This window comes from Schistocerca cancellata, chromosome 1 (assembly GCF_023864275.1).
Source record: "Schistocerca cancellata isolate TAMUIC-IGC-003103 chromosome 1, iqSchCanc2.1, whole genome shotgun sequence".
Taxonomy (NCBI): domain Eukaryota; kingdom Metazoa; phylum Arthropoda; class Insecta; order Orthoptera; family Acrididae; genus Schistocerca; species Schistocerca cancellata.
In genome coordinates, this window is record NC_064626.1 from 912,073,310 (window position 1) to 912,095,712 (window position 22,403).

The following is a 22,403-nucleotide window of genomic DNA, read 5'->3' on the forward strand; positions in this document are numbered from 1 at the left end:
GTACTTCATTAAAGACAATACTAGCCAATTCCTCAAGATTGTGGCTGGGAGTTTTGTTGATGAGGATGGAGGTGTCGTCAATGAAAAGAATAAAATGAGTTTTGAAGCTATTACTCAAGGGAAGGTCATTGATAAAGATGTGGAAGAGAAGAGGGCCAAGTACAGAGCCCTGAGGAACATAACAGCCAGTAGAGCCCTAGCTAGATGGCACAGAGTGCCGCCCAGAATCGTTCAAAATGGCCTTCTGCTTTCTTCCTGTTAGGTGGGATTTAATCCATGAGTCAGCTGATCCACTTATGCCATAATATTCAGCCTTTGTTATGAGGATTTCATGGTTAACACTGTCAAAGGCCTTAGAAAGCTCACAAAAGATACCAGTTTATTATTAAAAGACTCTAAGATTTGATGGGTGAAGGAGAAAATATTCATATACCCTGTTGAAGTCCAGACTGGCTACTGTCTAATACCTTGTAATGAATGAAGTGGTCAACAAATCTTTCTCAAGAATTTTAGATAAGATTGTTAAAAGGGAAATAGGCCAATAGTTGGTAATGTCAGTTTTATCACCTTGCTATTGTGCCAGCATACTCTGAATGAGGCATGTTTAGTGCTATTGTATGCTAGAACATCCACAAGAAAATGATTCAGATATTTTAGCACCAATTAATGACCTTTTGGCACTTTTGGAAGATTACAAATTCGTTTTCTCTTGAACATATTTGAAGAGATATTTACTTTCACTGATGTGTTATACAACATCCTTTAGAACCAAACAAGCCATACGTTGCAATGTGAACAGAAAATCCAAAAAATTTGCCACTACATCGCCTTGATGACTGTGAACAAGTTTTCCAAGAAACCATGTTGCAAGTAGGAGAACCTTCAAACAAGAAAATATCAACTATAAACACATCTGTTGGGAAGCATTTGATAACCACTTGGATTTAAGATTTCAAGATCTTGGATTTAAGATTTCAAGATCTTGGATTTAAGATATCAAGACTATTCTAAATAAATTTTTTGCCATTTGAAAACTATGAACAATATTCTAAATAGTTCCCTGAAAACAACTACCAAAGTTTCTTAGATAAACATGGAAAGTTCTTTAATGCCATTCAATTGAAAAATGAGCAGATTGCAGGGTACAGTACTGAAGGGTTAGGAAATAAAACCTTGAGTGAAGCTGCAAAACCACAGAGCACTAATTCAATGCTAAACAAAAGTTTTCAGCAGTTTAATATGTTAATGTCATTACCGTATAGAATGCCTGAGAGCAGTGCTGTTTTTTGGGGGAACCCTGGAGGATGTGTATGCCTAAACATTTTCGTCGACAAAGTAATTTTTTTACAATCTTGAGAACTTGGAAGAGTGACAAAGATTTATGTCAAGGACGTAAATTTTTTATTTCACTTTCTCGTGTTGGTAATCACAATACAAACGATGCCAGTGAAGGTTTTGGTGGGAAAAGCAATGTCATTGACTGTTTCAAGCATTTTGAAGCTGCGGCAACCGTTCTCGACAACTGAATTGCTGGCAGCCAGTTCGACAAGCATCTAGTGCCATCGCCCGCTAATAGTGGGTGATGGTAGTGCTAAACAGATATGTGTACACTCAAATGCCGAGCTACCGATAGATGTCTCTACAGTCCTGCTACCATGATGATGTTGATGACTTCATGGCTAAAAGCAGACGGGTGGTATTCCATGCTTCAGTTATAAGTAATTTTCACTGCATTATATCCAATGTCAAACTACCCTCAAACTCTTTTTTTAGAAAAAAAGCACTGCCTGAGAGTATGTTTTGAATAGAAAAATATTTTGAGGTGATGAGCATTGATAGCTACTCTCAAAATTTTTCTTGAAAAGAGAGAATGTCTCATTTAGGAATTATTTAAATTGGAGCTCACTTGCTAGGAGAGAGAAGGAAAGAAAATTTCTTTCAGGAGATGGTTACCAAATCTGCCAATCTGTCAGGGGTGAGTTTAAGGCCAGAAACCATTTATTTTCTATGAAACTTTGCTTATGGTAGTCTAAATTGATATTAATTCCAATTGTTTCAATATTTATTCTTTCAATTTAAATTACTACCAGCTGTGACTTCACTCTTTAATATTTATTCTTCTAATTTAAAATAGTAGGGTACCAGCTGTGAATCATGATGAGCCTGTCCATTATTTACCATTTGATGGTAGCCACAAAATGCATGGCTACTCTGTACTGCCTGGCTCTTTCCACTGTCCAAATGAATGCATACACTCATTTCAAACGAAAGGTGTTCAAAATACATCATTGGTAAAATGGGACTGTGCATTTTAACACATTGCAAGACACAGTTACAGGTGCATCTGAATAGCTTGGCAATCATGGCCAGTCTCCCCTAGCTCTTCCCTGGTCTGGCTGTCCCATTATGTGGAAGGCCAGGTAGAAATTCTTACCTGCAGCGAATGTGCAGGTGCTGCAGCACTCTAGTGACACCTTGCACCAATACAGAACATTCTGCCCACCTAATTTATACAAATTACACCAACACAAATAATCACAATAAGTCAGATCAAATAACCAAACCAAGGAAATAAAATCACTGCAAAAATGATGTCCACTGAAAACAAAGGAAACATAAATTCAGTTAGTAACTGAATAGTTATGAACACTGAGGCCTATGTTCCTCATGAAACAACACAGATCTTTTAAGATGTAGGGGTCTGGTGAGTGTGGTCGATTCCAAGCACAAATGAAGCTATAATGTGTAATCTCTAACTTATTTACTTACTATCTGTCGTTTGATGACTCTGCATGTCTGGACTGGTATGAACATATTAAAAAGGAGAGATCTGTTCACTCAACATTATTGTGGTTCATGAGAAACATTAAACACACTTGAAAAGTCATTACATGATTTCGTAGCTAGCTGCCAGAGAATATTAACTTTCTCTTACTACCTTTGACCTGCTGCAATTCGAACTGAAGTCCCACAGTACAATTAGTGGCACTGCACTGCAGGATCACTGCATCAAGAAACAGCAAAAAAGTGACTGTAAGAAGACATTCAAGGTAAACAAAATTACAAATAGCATCATGAACTCTTTTCATGGAGGTACCCTCAGGAAGACAAATATAAATCTGAGTCAACCATGCAAATTTATTTTGGTGCCCTGAGGACATGGATAAGAGGTATGGAAAGAAGAGACTTTTATCAAAAATAAGAATTTTCAGAAATCAGTAGAAGAAAATATGGCATTGCCTCAGGCAACAAAATAAAAAAGTGAAGAATATACAACAAACACACACTTTAGAGTAACCCAAAGTAATTAAAATATGTAAAAAAGAGCAATTTTTGACTTGTTAAAAACCAAATAGGTCTTAATTATCACAACAGAATAAATAAAGGAGATTAATTGACAATAGCGACCAGGTTTATGTGTTGAAATAACTGTTGACATGTGAATCTCTGTGCTGTTTCTGGGACAACAAGTGCAGCCGGTACTGCTGACATCATTGGTGTCAGTCAACCTCCACAAGAGCAGAGCAATTCCACATTGTGGAAAGTTGGCCACTTTGCTGATTACACAATGACCAAACAGTGACTGACTGAAACATCACTGTGCACATACATGATGGCATCACAGCTGTTGCTGCAATGAATTAGGTGAGCTGTAATGTGTACCACCTCCAGAATTTCTGTAGTGTTTCATTTTATAACAATTTGTCAAAATACTTTTTACTAAGATTAATTCAAACAATGGAAAATCCAAGGTGGAATGTAACAATACCAGAGAAGGAAAGTTGCTACTCACCATATAGCAGAGATGCTGAGTCGCAATAGGCACAACAAAAAGATTCACACAATTAAAGCTTTCAGCCATTAAGGCCTTTGTCAGCAGTAGACTTACATACATATACGCAAACACACACACACACACACACACACACACACACACACACACACACACACACTCATGTAAACACAATTTGCACACGCGTCTGCAGTCTCAGAGAGCTGAAACCACACTGCGAACAGCAGCACCAGTGCATGATGGGAGTGCCGACTGGGTGGGGTTAAGGAGGAGGCTGGGGCGGGAAGGGGAGGGATAGTATGGTGGGACTGGCCGACAGTGAAGTGTTGCTGTTTAGATGGAGGGCAGGAGAGAAGATGCGGAAGGGGGAGGGGGTAAGTAGCGGAAAGGAGAGAAATAAAAAGAAATTAAAAGACTGTGTGTCGCGATGAAATGATGGTTGTGCAGTGCTGGAATGGGAACAGGGAGGGTGCTGGATGGGTGAGGACAGTGACTAACGAAGGTTGAGGCCAGGAGGGTTACGGGAATGTAGGATGTATTGCAGGGAAAGTTCCCACCTGCGCAATTCAGAAAAGCTGGTGTTGGTGGGAAGGATCCATATGGCACAGGCTGTAAAGCAGTCATTGAGATGAGGGGTATCATGTTTGGCAGCGTGTTCAGCAACAGGGTGGTCCACTTGTGTTTTGGCCACAGTTTGTCGGTGGCCGTTCATGCAGACAGACAGCTTGTTGGTTGGCATGCCTACATAGAATGCAGCACAGAGGTTGCAGCTTAGCTTGTAAATCACATGACTGGTTTCACAGGTAGTCCTGCCTTTGATGGGATAGGTGCTGTTAGTGACCGGACTGGAGTAGGTGGTGGTAGAAGGATGTATGGGACAGGTCTTGCATCTAGGTCTATTACAGAGGTATGAACTGTCCCACTGCCATTGTCTTTGTCCCATTCTTTTTCTCCCCCATTGCTACTGTCTCTTTCTTTCTCATTTATAGTCTGCTGTCTTTATCTTCAGTCACCACTGTCTCTTCTCCACAAATGTTCTTGAGGATGGTTTGTTTGGGGTTTTGACCCTTAGACTGGGAAATTTTAACAGCTGGGTTTAGGGGATGGGAGAAAGTGGACAAATTTTTTCCTGTTAAAGTTCACTGTTCTGTGGGGGAGGGATGGACAGGTGTGGAAGGGGAGGGCCAGACACACCCCCCCCCTTCCTCCCCGAGCCTATATATGGTTCCCACTCATCTCTTTCTTTCATTTCCACTGTCTCTTCTCTCTTTTTCTACCATTGCTACTACATCTACCTATTCAAAAAGGAATCATACACTTAAGTGGAAACAATTTACTTACCAGGTAACAGTTTAGAGTCCAGAAAAGCTGCTAGAATGAGAATGTCATTTATAAATTCACTCACCAAACAGTAGTGCCTTAAATAATAATGTATCATCAGCTGGTATTTTTGCGATCCTTCCAAGGTGTCCGTATAGATCATGATACTCTCTTAGAAGACTCAAGTCCTCTGGTATTGATGGTTTTATGCGCAGCTGGTTTGAATGATACTTGACAAACAGAATGTGGAAGGTCATGCTGAATAATTCTGACAGTGTCAGGAAGGTAGAAAATTTTAGTGACTGGGGGGAGAAATCACCGAGAGAGTCCCAAAGGATTCCTTTTTGGGTCCACTCCTATTCCTTATATATGTGAACGACCTTTCACTAAACATTCAACCAGCAAAACTGGTATTTTTCAGATGATACTAATGTTATAATAAATCTCATTACAGAAAAAGCAACAGAAAAGTTGGTGAATGATATTTTCCAAAGAATTATTAAGCAGTTCTCTGAGCGTGGACTCTCCTGAAATTTTGAAAAAAAAAGAAAAACACACTACGTTCAGTTCTGTGCAATGAGTAGAGTCGTATCAAAAATTGGTGTGGCACATTACCAGGAGTCAGTAAACAGAGTAGAATGCTCCATATTTCTGGGTGTACCTGGCAGAAGCATATTACTGAGCTTCTCAAACAGTTAAATTCAGTTACTTTTGCTCTTCGTGTAATTCCTAATCTTGGAAACACATGTATCAACCTCCTGACATATTCTGCATATTTTCACTCAGTAACGTTGTAGAGAATAATTTTATCAGATAACTTATCCCCTAGAAAGAAAGTATTGTTTGCACAAAAGCAAGCAGTAAGAATGATATGTCATGTTCACTCATGCATGTCATGTAGGTACCTTTTCAAGGAGCTGGGTATTTTAATTTCACCGTCACTATAAATATATTAAAAAATGAAATTTGTCATTCATAATCCATTACAATTTGAGGACAGTGATGTACATGCCAACAGTGCTAGAGGGAAAAATGATCTTTATTACCAATTGGTAAAACTGTGAGTGGCTCAGAAAGGAGTTCAATATACAGCAACAAAAGATTTTGATAATCTGGCCAATACAATAAAATGTCTGACAGGCAGTGAAGTAAGCTTTAAATCTAATTCAAATTCACTAATCCTGGACAACTCCTATTCCACTGACAAGTTTCTACTTAAAAACAGGTAGCCAGAAAAAAAATAAAAAAAATAAAAAATTAAGTGTAGATGCATGAGTAGGACTAAAAATAATAATGTGTTCATTAATACTGACACTAATCACGTATAAATAGCCTGTAAACTGACTCATTTCACATCATTTTGGTAAAAGAGTCATTCAAATGATCTATAGAACAAGTAACTAACTAAATAATTAAATAACCACCTCTCTTCCTTTTTTACTGCCACCATCAGTATCTCCTCTCTCTTTTAAGTCCACTATTATTGTCTTCATCCATTCTCTTTTCCTTCCACTGCCACTTTCTCTGACCCACCAGCATTGTCTCTGCTCTCTGTCTCTCCCACTAGTGCTGTCTCCTATCTCTTCCAACATCACTGTCTCTCTGCTACTCTCTTTTGCACAAAAAAGTGTGAATATGTTAAAATGCTGAAATTTTTGTGGAGGAAGGCACAATGAGGTTTGAGGCAGCTGGTTTCCCAGTTTTTTGTCAGAGTCTTTTAAAGAGAAACCTATTCACCCTATATGTGCTCTGACAGGAGCACTTTTCAGCAGTTTCCTTCTTTACCCTATTACAGCAGGGTGTGCTGCTTATATAAAATGAATTCTGTAGATCAGTAAAGTTTTTACCCTTTATTTGTATATTATGACACACTCACATACCTTGACGCTTATACACAACAAAGAAGTATGCACAATATAAGGGCAATAAAAAATTGTCTCCCATCTAATGCAACACTACTTTACATAAAATGCACAACATTTTAGGCCACACTTACAGTATACCAAACAATGCAATGTTTTCTTTGTAAGTACAATGAATTTCATACGATCACACGATAAAATCATTTCTTGTAAGGTGTTTACCCCATCTTGTGCCCATTATAGAGATAGAGTGCACTGTAAAATCTGATTGGTGAAATAACTGAAAACGAAAAACATAGTCTGGTGTCCTCAGAACCTTTCCATGACCCCAGAACCCTTGTAATGTGTTAACTAGATAAGTTAAAACTACCTTTATATGTCAGACTGGAGGCTGAAAGTCTGTAATTGATGATGGTATTGAGAAAGTTTTAAAGCACTTGAGAACATCATGTTAAGAATATATAGGAAAATTTTGATTATTTGGCATGAGCAGAAATCATACAAATGGCCTCCCTACAAACAGGTACTCTTGGTACCCAAAATTTCTGGTTTTTTTTTTTTTTTTTTTTTTTTTCCAGCAACTGCCAGTGAACAAATGGTGCATTTGTGAGCCAACTAAGCCAACCCTACACAACACAGAATGCACAAGAACCAACCATTTTTTTTTTTTTTCAATTTGCCCGGGCTAGAGGAAGTGTGTAATATTTAAATTTTGACCCTTTACTGAAGGGTAACTACAATATGCCTGTTCTCCCTACTGGTATACAAATGGCCACTAGCCCAAGGGGTACCCAAAACACTTGACCCTTTATCTCTATGATCAGTAGAACCTGAGATATGACCTCCTGATAAATTGCATTGTCACATATGGCATTTGGGAATATATTGGTGCTGTGCACTGTCATGCATGAACCAATGAGACAGAAGAACAAGCATTGTTGTGTTGCTGAAATACTGAAAAAATTCTTGAAGAACAAACAACATAATAATCACTTAGGAATAAAGGAGACAACTCACCAAAAGGTAGAGGTGCTGTATTGTCAGTAGCTACACAAACAGATGGTGCAGAGCATAGCTAGCTTTCAGTATGCACTTCCTTGTTCAAGCTCGGCGGGGGGGGGGGGGGGGGGGGGGGCATGTAGGGGCTTATCAGAGAGTGGGCAGCCATCTACGGACAAGCCATGGGTGCAGGTAGAGGGGGCAAGTGGCAGATAGGTGGGCACATGATTTTGTAGTCTAGGGTGTGAGATAACAGCATGCAACTAGCTGATGTGGGGGCACAAATAAATTCAGCGGCGGTAATGGGGCAGGGGACAGGGGATGGTGTACACACACACACACACACACACACACACATGATTGGGTGAGGGTGCGAGGGCAGCAAGTTGCCTTAGCTTTATGCCAGCAGGAGGTTACAAGAACAAAGGATGTGCTGTAAGAATGATAGCTCTCACCTGTGCAGGTCAGAAGAGCTGGTGGTGGTGGGGAGGATTCATGGGGCATGGATTGTGAAGCATTCACTGAAATCTCACATGTTGTGCTCTGCTGCATGTTGTGCCACTGAGTGGTCCACTTTGTTTTTGCCATCAGTTTGACAGTGGTCATTCATCCCAGTTGGCAGCTAGTTGGTTGTCATACCCCCACCAGCATCAGTTTTTCTGAGCTGCACAGATGGAAGCTATTCTTATAGCATATCCTTTGCTCCTGTAACCTTCCTGGCCTAAACCTAAGGTAACTTACTGCCCCCCACCCTCCACTCAATTGTGTGTGTGTGTGTGTGTGTGTCTGTGTGTGTGTGTGTGTGTGTGTATGTGTGTGTGTGTGTACACTGTCTCCTGCCCCAGAACCCCAGCCCAATTTAAGTCCCCACATCAGCTACTTGTTGCTGTTGTTTCATGCCCTAGTCTATGAGATCACATGTCCAACCATCTGCCACCTGCCTCCTCTGCCTGCACCTCTAACTAGCCAACAGATGGGTTCCCACTCTCCCATGAGCTGCTAGATGCTCCCCCCAATCCACTCCCTGCCTCCCTTCTCTCTCCATCCCTCATCCCATGCTACCACACACACACACACACACACACACACACACACACACACCTCACCCCAGCACACTCACAGTGGGCCAGGAAAGAGCTGGCAGTCAGCTGAGCACAATGAAGGGAGACAGGAGTGTGCATGTAGGTGACTGTGTATGTGTTTGTGTGTATATTTTTCCTGCATGCTTGAAAAAGTAAGTGCCTTCCGAAAGCAAGTCATGCTCTGCACCTTTTGTTTGTGTACCTATTGAAGTCACAGTGCTTCTGCCTTTTGTTGAGTTGTCTTCTTTATTCCTAAACAATTTGTAATTCTCTACCAGAACTTTCCATACATTATTAAACAAAATAATAAGATATTTCTACGTAATTCTGAGGTATTATATGATGAAAAGGGAGAGAGAAAGTAATATTGAATTGTTTTGGAGCTTATGGAAAATAAATAATAAACATCTACTAACTTGTTCTCTTGTTAAAAACTTTGGTGTGACATATTAAAGAAAAAATTAAGTGATATAAATCATATAGTTAAATGAAAAACATCTTAGTAACTTGTGCATGATAATAGATTATAGACAAAGGAGTTCTTTTATATATGTATTAAATGTGAATACCAAAATAAAACTATAGCCTAGTTGCATAAATCATGTTGCCTACCCAACTTCTGAAGTTTTGATAATAGACATTTATTTTATGTAACTGTAACACACCATCAAATTCTTCACAAATATCAAAAACTGATGTGGAGATACAGACAACCCATTCTTTCTGTAACAGACAGTTGGCCAAGTGTAGAATCACAAAATTTGCATGGAATGTTCGAAAGTAAGTTCTAGTATGTAGATATTGTTATAACATCAATTGGTTTTGAACTGAGAAAGGGAGCAAAACTGTAGCTGGTTGTAATTTAAGCTACAGTTTTGCTCCCGTTCTCAGTTCATGTGAAATTTCTCCTCCATCCACCATTTTACTTAAATTTTGCTGAATTTGAATTAAGTGAAAATACCACAATTAGTTGTTTGAACAGACTACATTAAATACTATGGCTCAAACAACATACTTTATAAAATAAAGTTTTGTTATTTCAGACAAACATATTTTATAATAATGTAGTGCATTTTTTTAATACAAGGGACTAAAATAAGAGATGTATTAAAATGGACATTTATTGGTTCTGACCTAAAATTCCGAGTCGATAGTTGATGGTAACAACAACAACATCTCGATCCATTAGATGTTCGGGTCCATAGTAGCTACCAGCTCCACTCATAAATCCACCACCATGTATATAGACAAATACATCAAATAAAGATGACGGATTGTCTGCTGATGTTAGCTGAAACAAATAAGAAGCTCATGGATTGTTAATTTTGACAGGATATATAATTTTAAATTCAATTTCTGATAAGCTTTTAAGGATTATTATGTGATAATTTTTGCTAGCGTGCAGGTACACAAACAAAATTCAATTTCAATGAATACTATGTGACCACAGTAAAATGGAATGGCAACCATAACTGATAAAATTACAAAAAGAAAGGCCACATAACAGAATCCAGTTGTACATCGTACACTTAAAAAAAAAATTATGAAAGGTGTACAACTTTGCTTCCACATCAGGCAGTTAGCTTGGACCTCGGTCTACATAACCTCATTCAAACATTAGTCAATTTGTGTCTGCCTCACAAAGTTGTTCTTAACTGAAAATGTCAGTTTATGAGCCTAATTCTCGTCATTTGTGGGAGGTGTTACTGTTTTGTTTCAATATGAAGAAGAAAACAGCAGCTGAGTCTCATTGAATGCTCTCAAGTATGTATGGTAAGGATGCTATTAGTGAAAGAACATGTTGTGAGTGGTTTCAACACATCAAGAACGGTGATTTTAACGTTGAAGACCAGCATAGTGGTGGAAGAGAGAATGTTTTCGAAGATGCAGAATTGGAGACATTGCTGAGTGAAGACTCACATCAAACTCAAGAAGAATTGGCACAATTAGAGGGAGTGACACAGCAAGCCATTTCAAAATGTCTAAAAGCTATGGGCATGATTCTGAAAGAAGGAACTTGGGTCCCGTGTGATCTGAAACCAAGAGACGTTGAATGGTGTTTGTGTGTTTGTGAACAGTTGCTTAAAGGCAAAAACGGAAGGGATTTATGCATTGCATTGTGACCAGGGATGAAAAATGGGTTCATTACGATAACCCTAAATGCAATAAATCATGGGATATCTCGGCCATGCTTCCACATCAATGGCCAAACCGAATATTCATGGCCCCAAGATCATGCTCTGCATTTGATGGGACCAGCTCGGCGTCATGTACGAGGGTCGGTCAAAAAGTAATGCCTCCCATTTTTTTTCTACTTAAAGAAATTAAGTTAAGTGAAAAATTTGAATTTGGCGCCATTCCTCAAACCTTCTTCTGCAATCCACTGCAGTAGTAACTTTCTGTGTCAACAGGTGGCAGCACAGCAGAAGTTTGTAAGATGGCCGACATCGATGTTCGTTTGAGACAGCGTTGTGTGATTGAATTCTTGAATGCAGAAGGTGAAACGCCCATACGCATTCATGAAAGACTGAAGAAGGTGTATGGTGTTGTGACAGTGGATGTCAGCACTGTTAGACGATGGGTTCGTCGTTGTAAGGAAGCTGAAGGGCAAACACCATTGACTGACAAAAAGCGGAGCGGCAGGCCGGTGAGTGCAGTGACTCCACACAACATTCAGCAAGTTGATGACATCATTCGTGGTGACCGTCGGGTGACTGCAGATAAAGTGTGTCGCATTATTTCTCTTAGTAAAGGCAGTGTGATCACGATTATTAAACAATTGGGGTACTCAAAAGTTTGTGCACGGTGGGTTCCAAGAATGTTAACCGATCAGAATAAAGAGGCAAGGAAAACAATAGCCTCCCAACACTTGCAGCGCTTCCGTTTGGAGGGAGATGAGTTTCTGAAAAAAATTGTGACTGGGGACGAAACATGGGTGCATTTTTTTGAACCCGAATCAAAGAGGCAGTCAATGGAGTGGCGTCACACAAGCTCGCCGAGGAAGAAAAAATTCAAAACTGTGCGATCGGCAGGGAAAGTTATGGCAACAGTTTTCTGGGATACAGAGGGTGTGATTCTGGTTGATTTTTTGGAGCAGGGATGCACAATAAATTCTGTTCAATACGTCACAACCCTCAACAAACTTAAAGCACGTCTTCAGCGAGTTCGCCCAACAAAATCAATGGCAGATGTTCTTCTTTTGCATGACAATGCAAGACCACACACCAGTCGTCACACCTCTGACGAGATTGTCAAAATTGGATGGGAAGTTTTGCCTCATCCCCCATACAGCCCTGACCTGGCACCATCAGACTTCCATCTGTTCGGGCCACTAAAAGAAGCTCATCGTGGGATTCATTTTGAAGATGAGGAGGCCGTCAAAACATCCGTGCGTCAATGGCTTAGGAAGCAGAGCTGTGATTTTTACCGTGCTGGGATACATGCCCTTGTTCAAAGATGGACCAAAACTGTAGAGATGGGCGGAGATTACATTGAAAAATGACAAAATGATCCTCAATGTTGTGGTTTTCAACCTATGTAATTGCATTTAAATTTCCTGACAATTAAACGTAGAAAAAAAAATAGGAGGCATTACTTTTTGACTGACCCTCGTACTATGAGGTGTTAAAACCAAGTGAAACAATCACAGATGCTCGTTATTGAATACAATTAATGTGTTTGAGCAGAGCATTAAAAGGCAAATGGCAGGAATACAGTGAGAGGCACGATAAAGTGATTTTGCAGAATGACAATGATCGACCCCACATTGCAAAAGAGGTCAATACGTACTTGGAAATGTTAAAATGGGAAGTCCTACTCCACCCACCATATTCTCCAGACATTGCTCCATCTGAATATCACCTGTTTAGATTAATGGGGCATGGCCTGGCTCACCAACACTTCCGTTCTGAACTCTAGAAGAAGTCACAAATTGGATAAATTCGTGGATCGCTTCAAAAGATGAAAATATTTTCGACGCAGGATTCGTACACTATCTGAAAGATGGGAGAAAGTAGTGGCCAGCAATGGAAAATACTTTGAATGATACGTGTTGTAACGGAACATATTAAAGGCTTTACTGTACTGAAGTATGCGATACCCTCCAAATTCAACCAGTTTAATGAGTATTTATGATTATAGCAAAGGTATTGTGTATGTTAACAATGATTGCATAACATGTCTCCATAAACAGTCAACCCATTAAATTATACTGAATAACTGACCCACACAAAAGTTTATATCACTTGATCACTGATACAGCAAATGTCATCATGTAAAAACACTAAGTTCATCTTAAATAATTAATATGAAGTACGAAAAATAGTGACCAACTTAGGTATTTTGGATCTCCTTAAATAAAAATCACCCAGTGAAACCTATTTGTCCACTAGGAGCGTTTTCACTCAGCATTCACGTAAGCAATCCTATTTTAGACGAAAACTAATGTAATTCTTAATAATTCATGTTATTTACTTATTTATGCAAATTAGAGAAGTCAATTGACAAACTTCTAAAAAACGGCCTTTTTGTAACAGAGAATTATTCTGTCAAGTCAACAAATCTGTCTGTCATTTTAATAACACGTTAAATTATGTCACTCGATGCAAATTAATAACTTTTCTGCACAAATTATGATAACAGATGTACATGTGACTTATAAACTATATCTCCTTTTAGAAGTTCTTTGACAATGTTATAAATACAAGCTGCAAGAAGGGTTGAAAGGCAGTCGGAATGTCACTTTGGTAAAGTGTGTTTGTGTGTTATTGTTTGAGGTGGATAAACAATGCAAAGAACATGTAACGGAAGTACTACTTTGTGTTGAGTCATGGTCTTTGGTGGACAGTGGAATTAAGATGGCCACCAGAGTAATAAATATTTGAAGTTTACATATTTGTTGGTTTCGCTCGTTCTTTATCATCAAAAGCACATAAAAAACACGGGACCTCATGTTTTTAACCCTAGACAACCAGATTTAGAGCCAGCATCAACATTGAGACACAGCAGCGATCCAGTAAGCAGCAGTGATTACTACAATGCATTATAATGGCGCCAACCTAACATCAAGTGCTAACAAGCTCCGTAAATGGGAGTGAAATAGTGCGATTATAGCAATTAGCAATATCTACGACCAGGCGACCATTACAAAAGTGGGGGCTCGTCCGGGATCTTTAAGTGCATCGATGATAATAGTGCAGCGATAAATTTCGTAAGTGCTTAGCATTCCAAAAAAGTTTATTTGTGCAGTGTGGCAACAGTGAAAATATGTCAAAGATAAATAAATTGTGTTTGTGCGACTACCAAAAACCATCATCACACCGCTCGGAAGACTAACGTCTGGATTATGTCAATGGAATTCATCAATCAAGACTTCAGCTTCTATAAAACCGAATAGAAGTGAAGAAAGCCAACAAGAACACCGATCACGACATCATAGCATAGCTACATAAAGCAAGGTATTTTGTTGTTGTCATTTAAAATAATTAATAGTTAACATGTCTCTACCTGAGAGTGATGAGATCGTAGGAAATGTAAAAATTGAACCAGGGGATGGTGAACAATTAAACTTAACAGAGTGGCTAGCAGAGTTTGCAACTCAAATAAGCTCACAAATTAAACAATCAAGTGAACAAGTAAGTTTGAAACTTAAAGAAAACACAGATAGACTGGATAAGTTAAGTTTGAATTTTGATCTATTAAATACTCATCTCAATGAGAAGTGTGAGGAAATTAAAACTACCCTCAGTACGGACACTAGAGAACAGTTGATACACTTCAGAAAAGAATTTCAAGTTGAAGTTGAAAGTTTAAATGAAAACATACAAGCTAACACAGACAGCATTGCTGTCATCTACAACAGAGTAGATACTGAAGTTGAAAGATTAGATCAGAGAATAGATAAAACTTCAGAAAACCTTAAACAAGAATACAACCTGTATACCACTAATGTAGATACAAATGTAGAAAATATACACACTAAATATACACAATTGGAAGATGCATTGATGTCAAAACAAATGTTTTACAATCAAAATACAATGTATGGGCACATCCAAGTGAAATGCTTTCCTGGTGAAAATCTGCACCCTATTGACTTTATTCACCAATGTAAGGATATGTTTGTTGTAGGAATGCCAGATAACATAAAAATTAAGTTAGTAAAACGGCTTCTAGAAGGGGAGGCCCTATCCTGGGCAAATGAGAATAATGATTCTTGGAATACTTTTGAAGAGTTTGAAGCTAAATTTATTTGCAAATTTTGGTCACAATCCATACAAGCCACATTAAAGTCAGAATTTCTAAATGGACCAGTGTATAGAGGGAAAGTAGGGGGAATGCAAAAATTTTGCAGAGATCAATTGAAAAAACTTGCTCACTTGAATAACTCTTTTGATATTATGACACAAATTGATGTTTTAAAAAGAAGGTTACCAGAGAGACTGCAGTGGGAATTGGTCCATGGACCAGACGATTCAATGGAAGAGTTCCTGAAATTTGTAGATAGATTAGATAGGGCCTTGGAAAGAGAAAATAACCAAAGTTTTGGCTCTGGCAACAACCAGTATGGGGGGTGGAACAGGAATGTAAACAGAGATTATTATGGGAGGAGAGACTTTGAAAATTCTGGAAATAATGCTCCAAATAGGGGAGATAGGAGATATGAAAATGATTTCAGAAACAATACTCAGGAGGGAGGATGGAGGAGAGATAACAGGAATGATAGAAATAGGTATTGGGGAAGAGAACAAGATAGAAGGGGGTTTGTTGAAACTAGTGAACAAAACGACAACTACAAATGGACAGACCGAGAGAACCAGCTGGGAAACGGTGGAAAGTCCCACTAGATGTCCGTAGTTTTGGGGCTAGACAATATTATGACAGGACAACACATAACCGAAACTGGAGAAGGAGAAGATACAATGTAAAGAGTAAGTACCATGAAAATACTGATGTTGTTAGAATGAATAAATTAGAATTTAATAAAAGGTTTTGGGATACTACGAGTAAAAGCGATACAGTTAATAAAAACAGTGTTCAAGCACAGGTAGTTAATGAAAGTGTAGAAGTTGAAGGTATTGCAGAGTTCCATAGTTGGGCTGAAAAAGATACTGGTGTTAATAACAAGTCAGACACACCACAAATAGAATCTATTTTGGGGGGTTTATTTGATAAGAAGGGGGATGACAAAGTGTTTAATGGAGCCAAAGACTCAATTGCAGAGATTCAGATACATAGGGGGGAAATTGAAGATGGGGTTGTTGTGGTGGAGGAGGAAGAAGTAATAGAGGGACATTTAAATAATGATCCTAAATCAAGTGATGTTATTGATGAGAGTGTGGAGGAAGAAATAAAAGTATTTGTAGAATTGAAAAGTGATTATGTGGTAAAGGTAAGTGATGTGACAAACATGGGTAATAATGAGGTTAATTTAAGTGAAATGCAGACTAGGGAATGTGTATCTGAGGACAAGCTATTGCCTATTGGGAACTATGAAACACTAATCTATGAGAATGGTAATAATAATAATATTAAAGAAAAATAAAGGGATGGAATGTAAATGTGTGTTTTCAAGAAAAAGGGGAAAAGATTTTAGAAGTTTTGTGGAACAACTATGGAAACTGTATAAACAAAGATGCCTTTTGGAAAGAATTAGCAAAGGTAAGTGCAACCTTGTATCCTACATGGTGGACAAGAATCCGTAGTGGACTTTATAAAAAAGGGGGTGAAAACAGTAGTTTGTTAAGTGACAACACGGTGTTAAAAGGAACAGATGAAAACAAAGGTTTATGTTTAAATGTCAATGCTTTGCAAACAGAGAGGGATGTGTCTAAGTGTAGGAAAGAGACATTAGACTTAGGAACTAAAGAAATTGAAAATGATCTATTGTTTGAAAATACTGAAATAGACAAAGATGTTGAGCTAGGTTGTCCATATGTTAAAGTAAACATTGACATTTGTCCATTTGAAATAAAAGAAAGCCCACATCCTAATGTGTATAGACTTATCTTTCCCGGATCAAGAAGGTTATTTGGATTAAGAAACATCACTGTATTGAAACCATATAAACATGATTAAGCACAATTCCCTGTTTGAATACAGTTACTTACACATTTTCCATAAAGCATGTTATCAGCAAAGATTTTTACTGGGTGTGTCAAATAGCAACTACCACTCATTCTACAGACCCTGGAAAAGTTCCAGATCTCTGAGAGAATGTTTTTATATTTTTATTGTCACTATTGAATATTAAATTTTGAGACATCTTCTTTACTTGCAACGGGCAAGAAGGTGACAAACGTTTATTACTTTCCTTTTGTATTGTTGAATATGGGACATACTTGCACCAAATAAAAGACAATGTAAAAATTGTTGTGCAAGACCCATCATTTTGTGACTATTGTGTTCTTAGGCATAAGATTTGTGTACAATTTTCTACAGCTAATCAGATGTTCACCAACTTTGATGTTTGTGTTATGTTGTGGCCAATTTAAGTGTCCAATTTTAATATTAATATGATCTTGTACTGTCTTGACTATGTGTCTCAATGGGAGACAAGTTTTCTAAATATTTCCTTTTTTTCAAATGCATATTATATTCATACATGTGACTTCTCTAGTGTTTGTGTTTATATATCATGTCCATACTTATAATTATGTTCTTTGTTTTCATTTCTTTTATGTGGCTCAAAAAGAGCAGACAATTGCAATATTTTCCTATGGACATATGAGCTGTCCATCTGTGTAATATATTTATGCTCCTTCTATTATCTTGATTAATCTGTGACTCAATGAGAACTGACTTTGAAATAATTTACATATATTTTTTATATATCTTAAAATCGCATGTGATATATTTGTGTCTGTTTTTGATCATTTTCCATGGGAGCAAAGATTAACATTTTTTTTTCTTTCATATATTACCAAATATTTTTATTATGTTGTCATACTGAGAGCCATAACACAAAGTGCATTTGAAACAACACAACTAAAATATTTGCAGGAAAAAGTCATTTTAAAACAGTGTAACGGTCATTGCATACATACACATTATGCATAGTAAAACAAAAAAAATTATTAAAGTAGTACTTTTCCAAATTTTAACCATTTGACACATTTGTCTTAGTCGGCTAATATCATTAACGTTCTGTAAATGATATTACCCGAGGGGGGTATTGTAACGGAACATATTAAAGGCTTTACTGTACCGAAGTATGCGATACCCTCCAAATTCAACCAGTTTAATGAGTATTTATGATTATAGCAAAGGTATTGTGTATGTTAACAATGATTGCATAACATGTCTCCATAAACAGTTAACCCATTAAATTATACTGAATAACTGACCCACACAAAAGTTTATATCACTTGATCACTGATACAGCAAATGTCATCATGTAAAAACACTAAGTTCATCTTAAATAATTAATATGAAGTACGAAAAATAGTGGCCAACTTAGGTATTTTGGATCTCCTTAAATAAAAATCACCCAGTGAAACCTATTTGTACACTAGGAGCGTTTTCACTCAGCATTCACGTAAGCAATCCTATTTTAGACGAAAACCAATGTAATTCTTAATAATTCATTTTATTTACTTATTTATGCAAATTAGAGAAGTCAATTGACAAACTTCTAAAAAATGGCCTTTTTGTAACAGAGAATTATTCTGTCAAGTCAACAAATCTGTCTGTCATTTTAATAACATGTTAAATTATGTCACTCGATGCAAATTAATAACTTTTCTGCACAAATTATGATAACAGATGTACATGTGACTTATAAACTATATCTCTTTTTAGTAGTTCTTTGACAATGTTATAAATACAAGCTGCAAGAAGGGTCGAAAGGCAGTCGGAATGTCACTTTGGTAAAGTGTGTTTGTGTGTTATTGTTTGAGGTGGATAAACAATGCAAAGAACATGTAACGGAAGTACTACTTTGTGTTGAGTCATGGTCTTTGGTGGACAGTGGAATTAAGATGGCCACCAGAGTAATAAATATTTGAAGTTTACATATTTGTTGGTTTCGCTCGTTCTTTATCATCAAAAGCACATAAAAAACACGGGACCTCATGTTTTTAACCATAGACAACCAGATTTAGAGCCAGCATCAACATTGAGACACAGCAGCGATCCAGCAAGCAGCAGTGATTACTACAATGCATTATAATGGCGCCAACCTAACATCAAGTGCTAACAAGCTCCGTAAATGGGAGTGAAATAGTGCGATTATAGCAATTAGCAATATCTACGACCAGGTGACCATTACAGTGTGTAACCAATTTGTTTCATTAAAGCCTCAAATGTTGGGTAAAAACAGTGGAAGCAAAGTTTTACACCTTGTACGTAATGTAAAGCTGAAATCAAATAAACATATACAAATAGAAAATGACAATATTAGCTCCTATACTCATTCCATAATTTCATAATTTCTTGATGATCTTGTGATATGTTTGAGGGGTTGAAAAAAGAAGTCTTGATAGGATAGCCAGATGCTTAGATCAGTTAACAATAAATAACTGTAATACAAAATCATATATTTAATTGAGTATCAGAATAGAAATGTTAACGGTGTAAACCTATTCAGATTTGATAATATCTTTGTTTCTTTATACCTATGTTTTATACATGGCCAAGGTGAAAGATGCTCATTCTGCAGTGAACAGATGCACCAAGGTGGAAAAAGTCATGGGATTCCTTCTAATATCATGTCAGACATCGTTTTGCTCAGCAGAGTGCAGAAATTTGACATGGCATGAATTCAACAATATGTTGGAAGTCCTCTGCAGAAATGATGTGCCAAACTGCCTCTACAGCCATGCATAATTGGATACTTAACTGTAGGAAGGTGGTAAGTGCCAAATTCATGAAAACTGTGATAAGTGGTTTGAAAGGACCAGGATACCATGGAGGATTACATATTAAAAGTGCTCTGTCCACCAAGAATTCCAAGTGGTTACACTTGCCACCGCTATATGGAAATGGTGCTAAATTGTCTGATTTCATAATAATGGAGCAATGTGCCACTCAGCTGTGCCTGTTTCACTTTGCTGCTATGGTAAGTGTATGCATAGACTGCTGTTCTGTCCTTTTTTGTGAATCATTGCTCTTCAGCTTATAAGATATATGTATAAACATTGCAGAATATTATGATCATATACAGTCATATAACATTGTCAATAAATGAAATATTATACACTTACATGTTATCTTCAAATCATTTTGTACATATATGATGTCCATATGTTAGGTTACGGTGGATGAAAGCCACATGGGTGGGAGACAGAGGAAGAATGGAAGCGGATCATTCAGAGATGAACAGAAGAAATTAAAGATGAAAGGTCTCCTGGATGAAACACACAAAGAGAGAGAGAGAAAAAGTTATACCAACTAGGAATCATCTCTCACCACAGGTACAGTTTTAAGCCCTTTAGTGGCTGTAAATCTATGTAAGGAAATGTACGGAATGATGGGTCTTCTTAGAGTCACATCAGTACAGCATCATTGGCATGGAACCTACAACAATGCTGCTGAAAGTTGCCGGCAGGGAACAGTTCGGTTTTCTATTCCAAATGGTACAGAGAATCTTGTTGCAGTTTTCAAAACCACTTTTATGAATATTTTTGCTGCTGGAAAGAAAAGGCTGAAAATATTTATTAAGAAGAAAAATCTTGGAGAGACAACATTGACCAACCACAGAACAATACACTCTCTATCACAATACAGAAATGAAGACAAAATGTGTATAAAACAGCTCATAAATGACTTTCCCTGGGAAGTTAGTCATTACAGCTGAGCAAGATCAAGCAAGAAATACCTCAGTCCTGACCTTAATATTTCAAGAATGCACTCCCACTTTAAAAATGTGTTTCCTGTAAGCACCATAAGTTCCAGTTATCATTGTAGAGTCTTTCTAAAAGAATTTCACAACCTTTCCTTCCACAGACCTAGGATAGATACCTGAAAGACATGTGACCCACTGAACATTAAAGCAAAAGCAGTCACACATGCGTTTAATGATTCACCATAGGAAGGCCGAGATGGCACAGAGTCTTCTGAAGAGTGACATCAGTTCTTCTCATTTCCCTGACAGTGACATCTGTTACATATCGATTGATATGCAGCATGTTATGTTTGTGCCCACACTAATGCATTCCGAGATGTTTTATCACCACCAGTTATCTTGTTACAACTTGGTAGTATCTGTGACACCCTTCAGTCTTACATGTGCATGTGGGATAAGAGTATCACTAGTGGGGATGGAAATGAAATGACGTCATGCATTCTGAAAGTATTAAACACCAGGATAACAATGAAGAAAAACCTTATTGTTTGGAGTGACAACTGCGCTACACAAAACAAGAATTGAAAGATGGCATTTTTTTTTCTTTTTCTTGTGGCAAATGGTTGTTCACATGAATAGAACAACTTCCTAGTTAGTGGGGCCCACTTCCTCCCCTATGACTCTGAGTTTGCCTTGATAGAAAGAGGAAATTCAGTGATGAAGGCATTTGTATCCAGTGACCTATGCTAAATGGTCAAGGAAGCAAAGGTTGTTAGACCTTTCAAAATAATGTCTATGAATACTTCCGATTTTTTAAATATTCAAGATGTGGCAGATGAGATACTCCCTACAGAAAAGCTGAACACTTCAAAAGCTGTCAGCATCACATTTGATTCAACAGATGTAGCACGTGTAGCAATAAAAGAATGTTACACTGGCACGGAAAGGATCCATAAGGTGAATGTGCTCAAAAAAGGAAAACATGCAAGAAACATTCAAACTGCTACCTTTGAATTTATTTCCTAAATCCATTCAATTACAGATGAAAATAAGAGAGATTTAAAGGCTGTGATACCTTACCTAGAAAAAAAAATTAGCAGAAAGAATATTATATGCTGATCTGTGAAGACTGACTAAGAACATAGCACCTAGAATAATTTGATGGGACTTAGCACTTTTCATAAATGTTTCTGTTTGAATTGCCTTCAGCACCAAACAGTTCCAACTGTGTCATGAAACCACCACTTCTTTATGACAAAATACTCTCATTTGTAATGTGGAAAAGTTTGAGGAATAAATAGTTAAAACACTGCACTACAGACAGTTCATTTGTAATAACATCAGTTCATAAATCTGGCACTCTGTACCTTTCTACAGTTAAGTATCAAATTGTGAAAGTGTTGCTGGTGCAGGAGTTTCTCCACAAACTGTCCTCTTGATCATGTCCCATAAATTTAGGTAGTTGTGTTGCCTCCAAAACACGTTAAAGGTTGGGGAAATTCAGGAAAATTTCGAAAAAACTGCATGTAAATGTATTCAAAGGACTGGTTATGTGCTGGCAGATT

At 37.6% G+C, this 22,403-nt stretch overlaps 1 protein-coding gene across 1 annotated transcript in view; it reads right to left on the reverse strand.

Annotated features, from left to right (window-relative positions):
• LOC126191255 (venom carboxylesterase-6-like) overlaps nt 1–22,403 on the reverse strand; it is a 201,908-nt gene that overhangs the window by 96,693 nt on the left and 82,812 nt on the right. Inside the window, exon 3 of the mRNA XM_049932068.1 lies at nt 10,191–10,347. Within this exon, the coding sequence (XP_049788025.1) occupies nt 10,191–10,347 (157 nt within the window). The remainder of the gene's footprint in view (nt 1–10,190; nt 10,348–22,403) is intronic.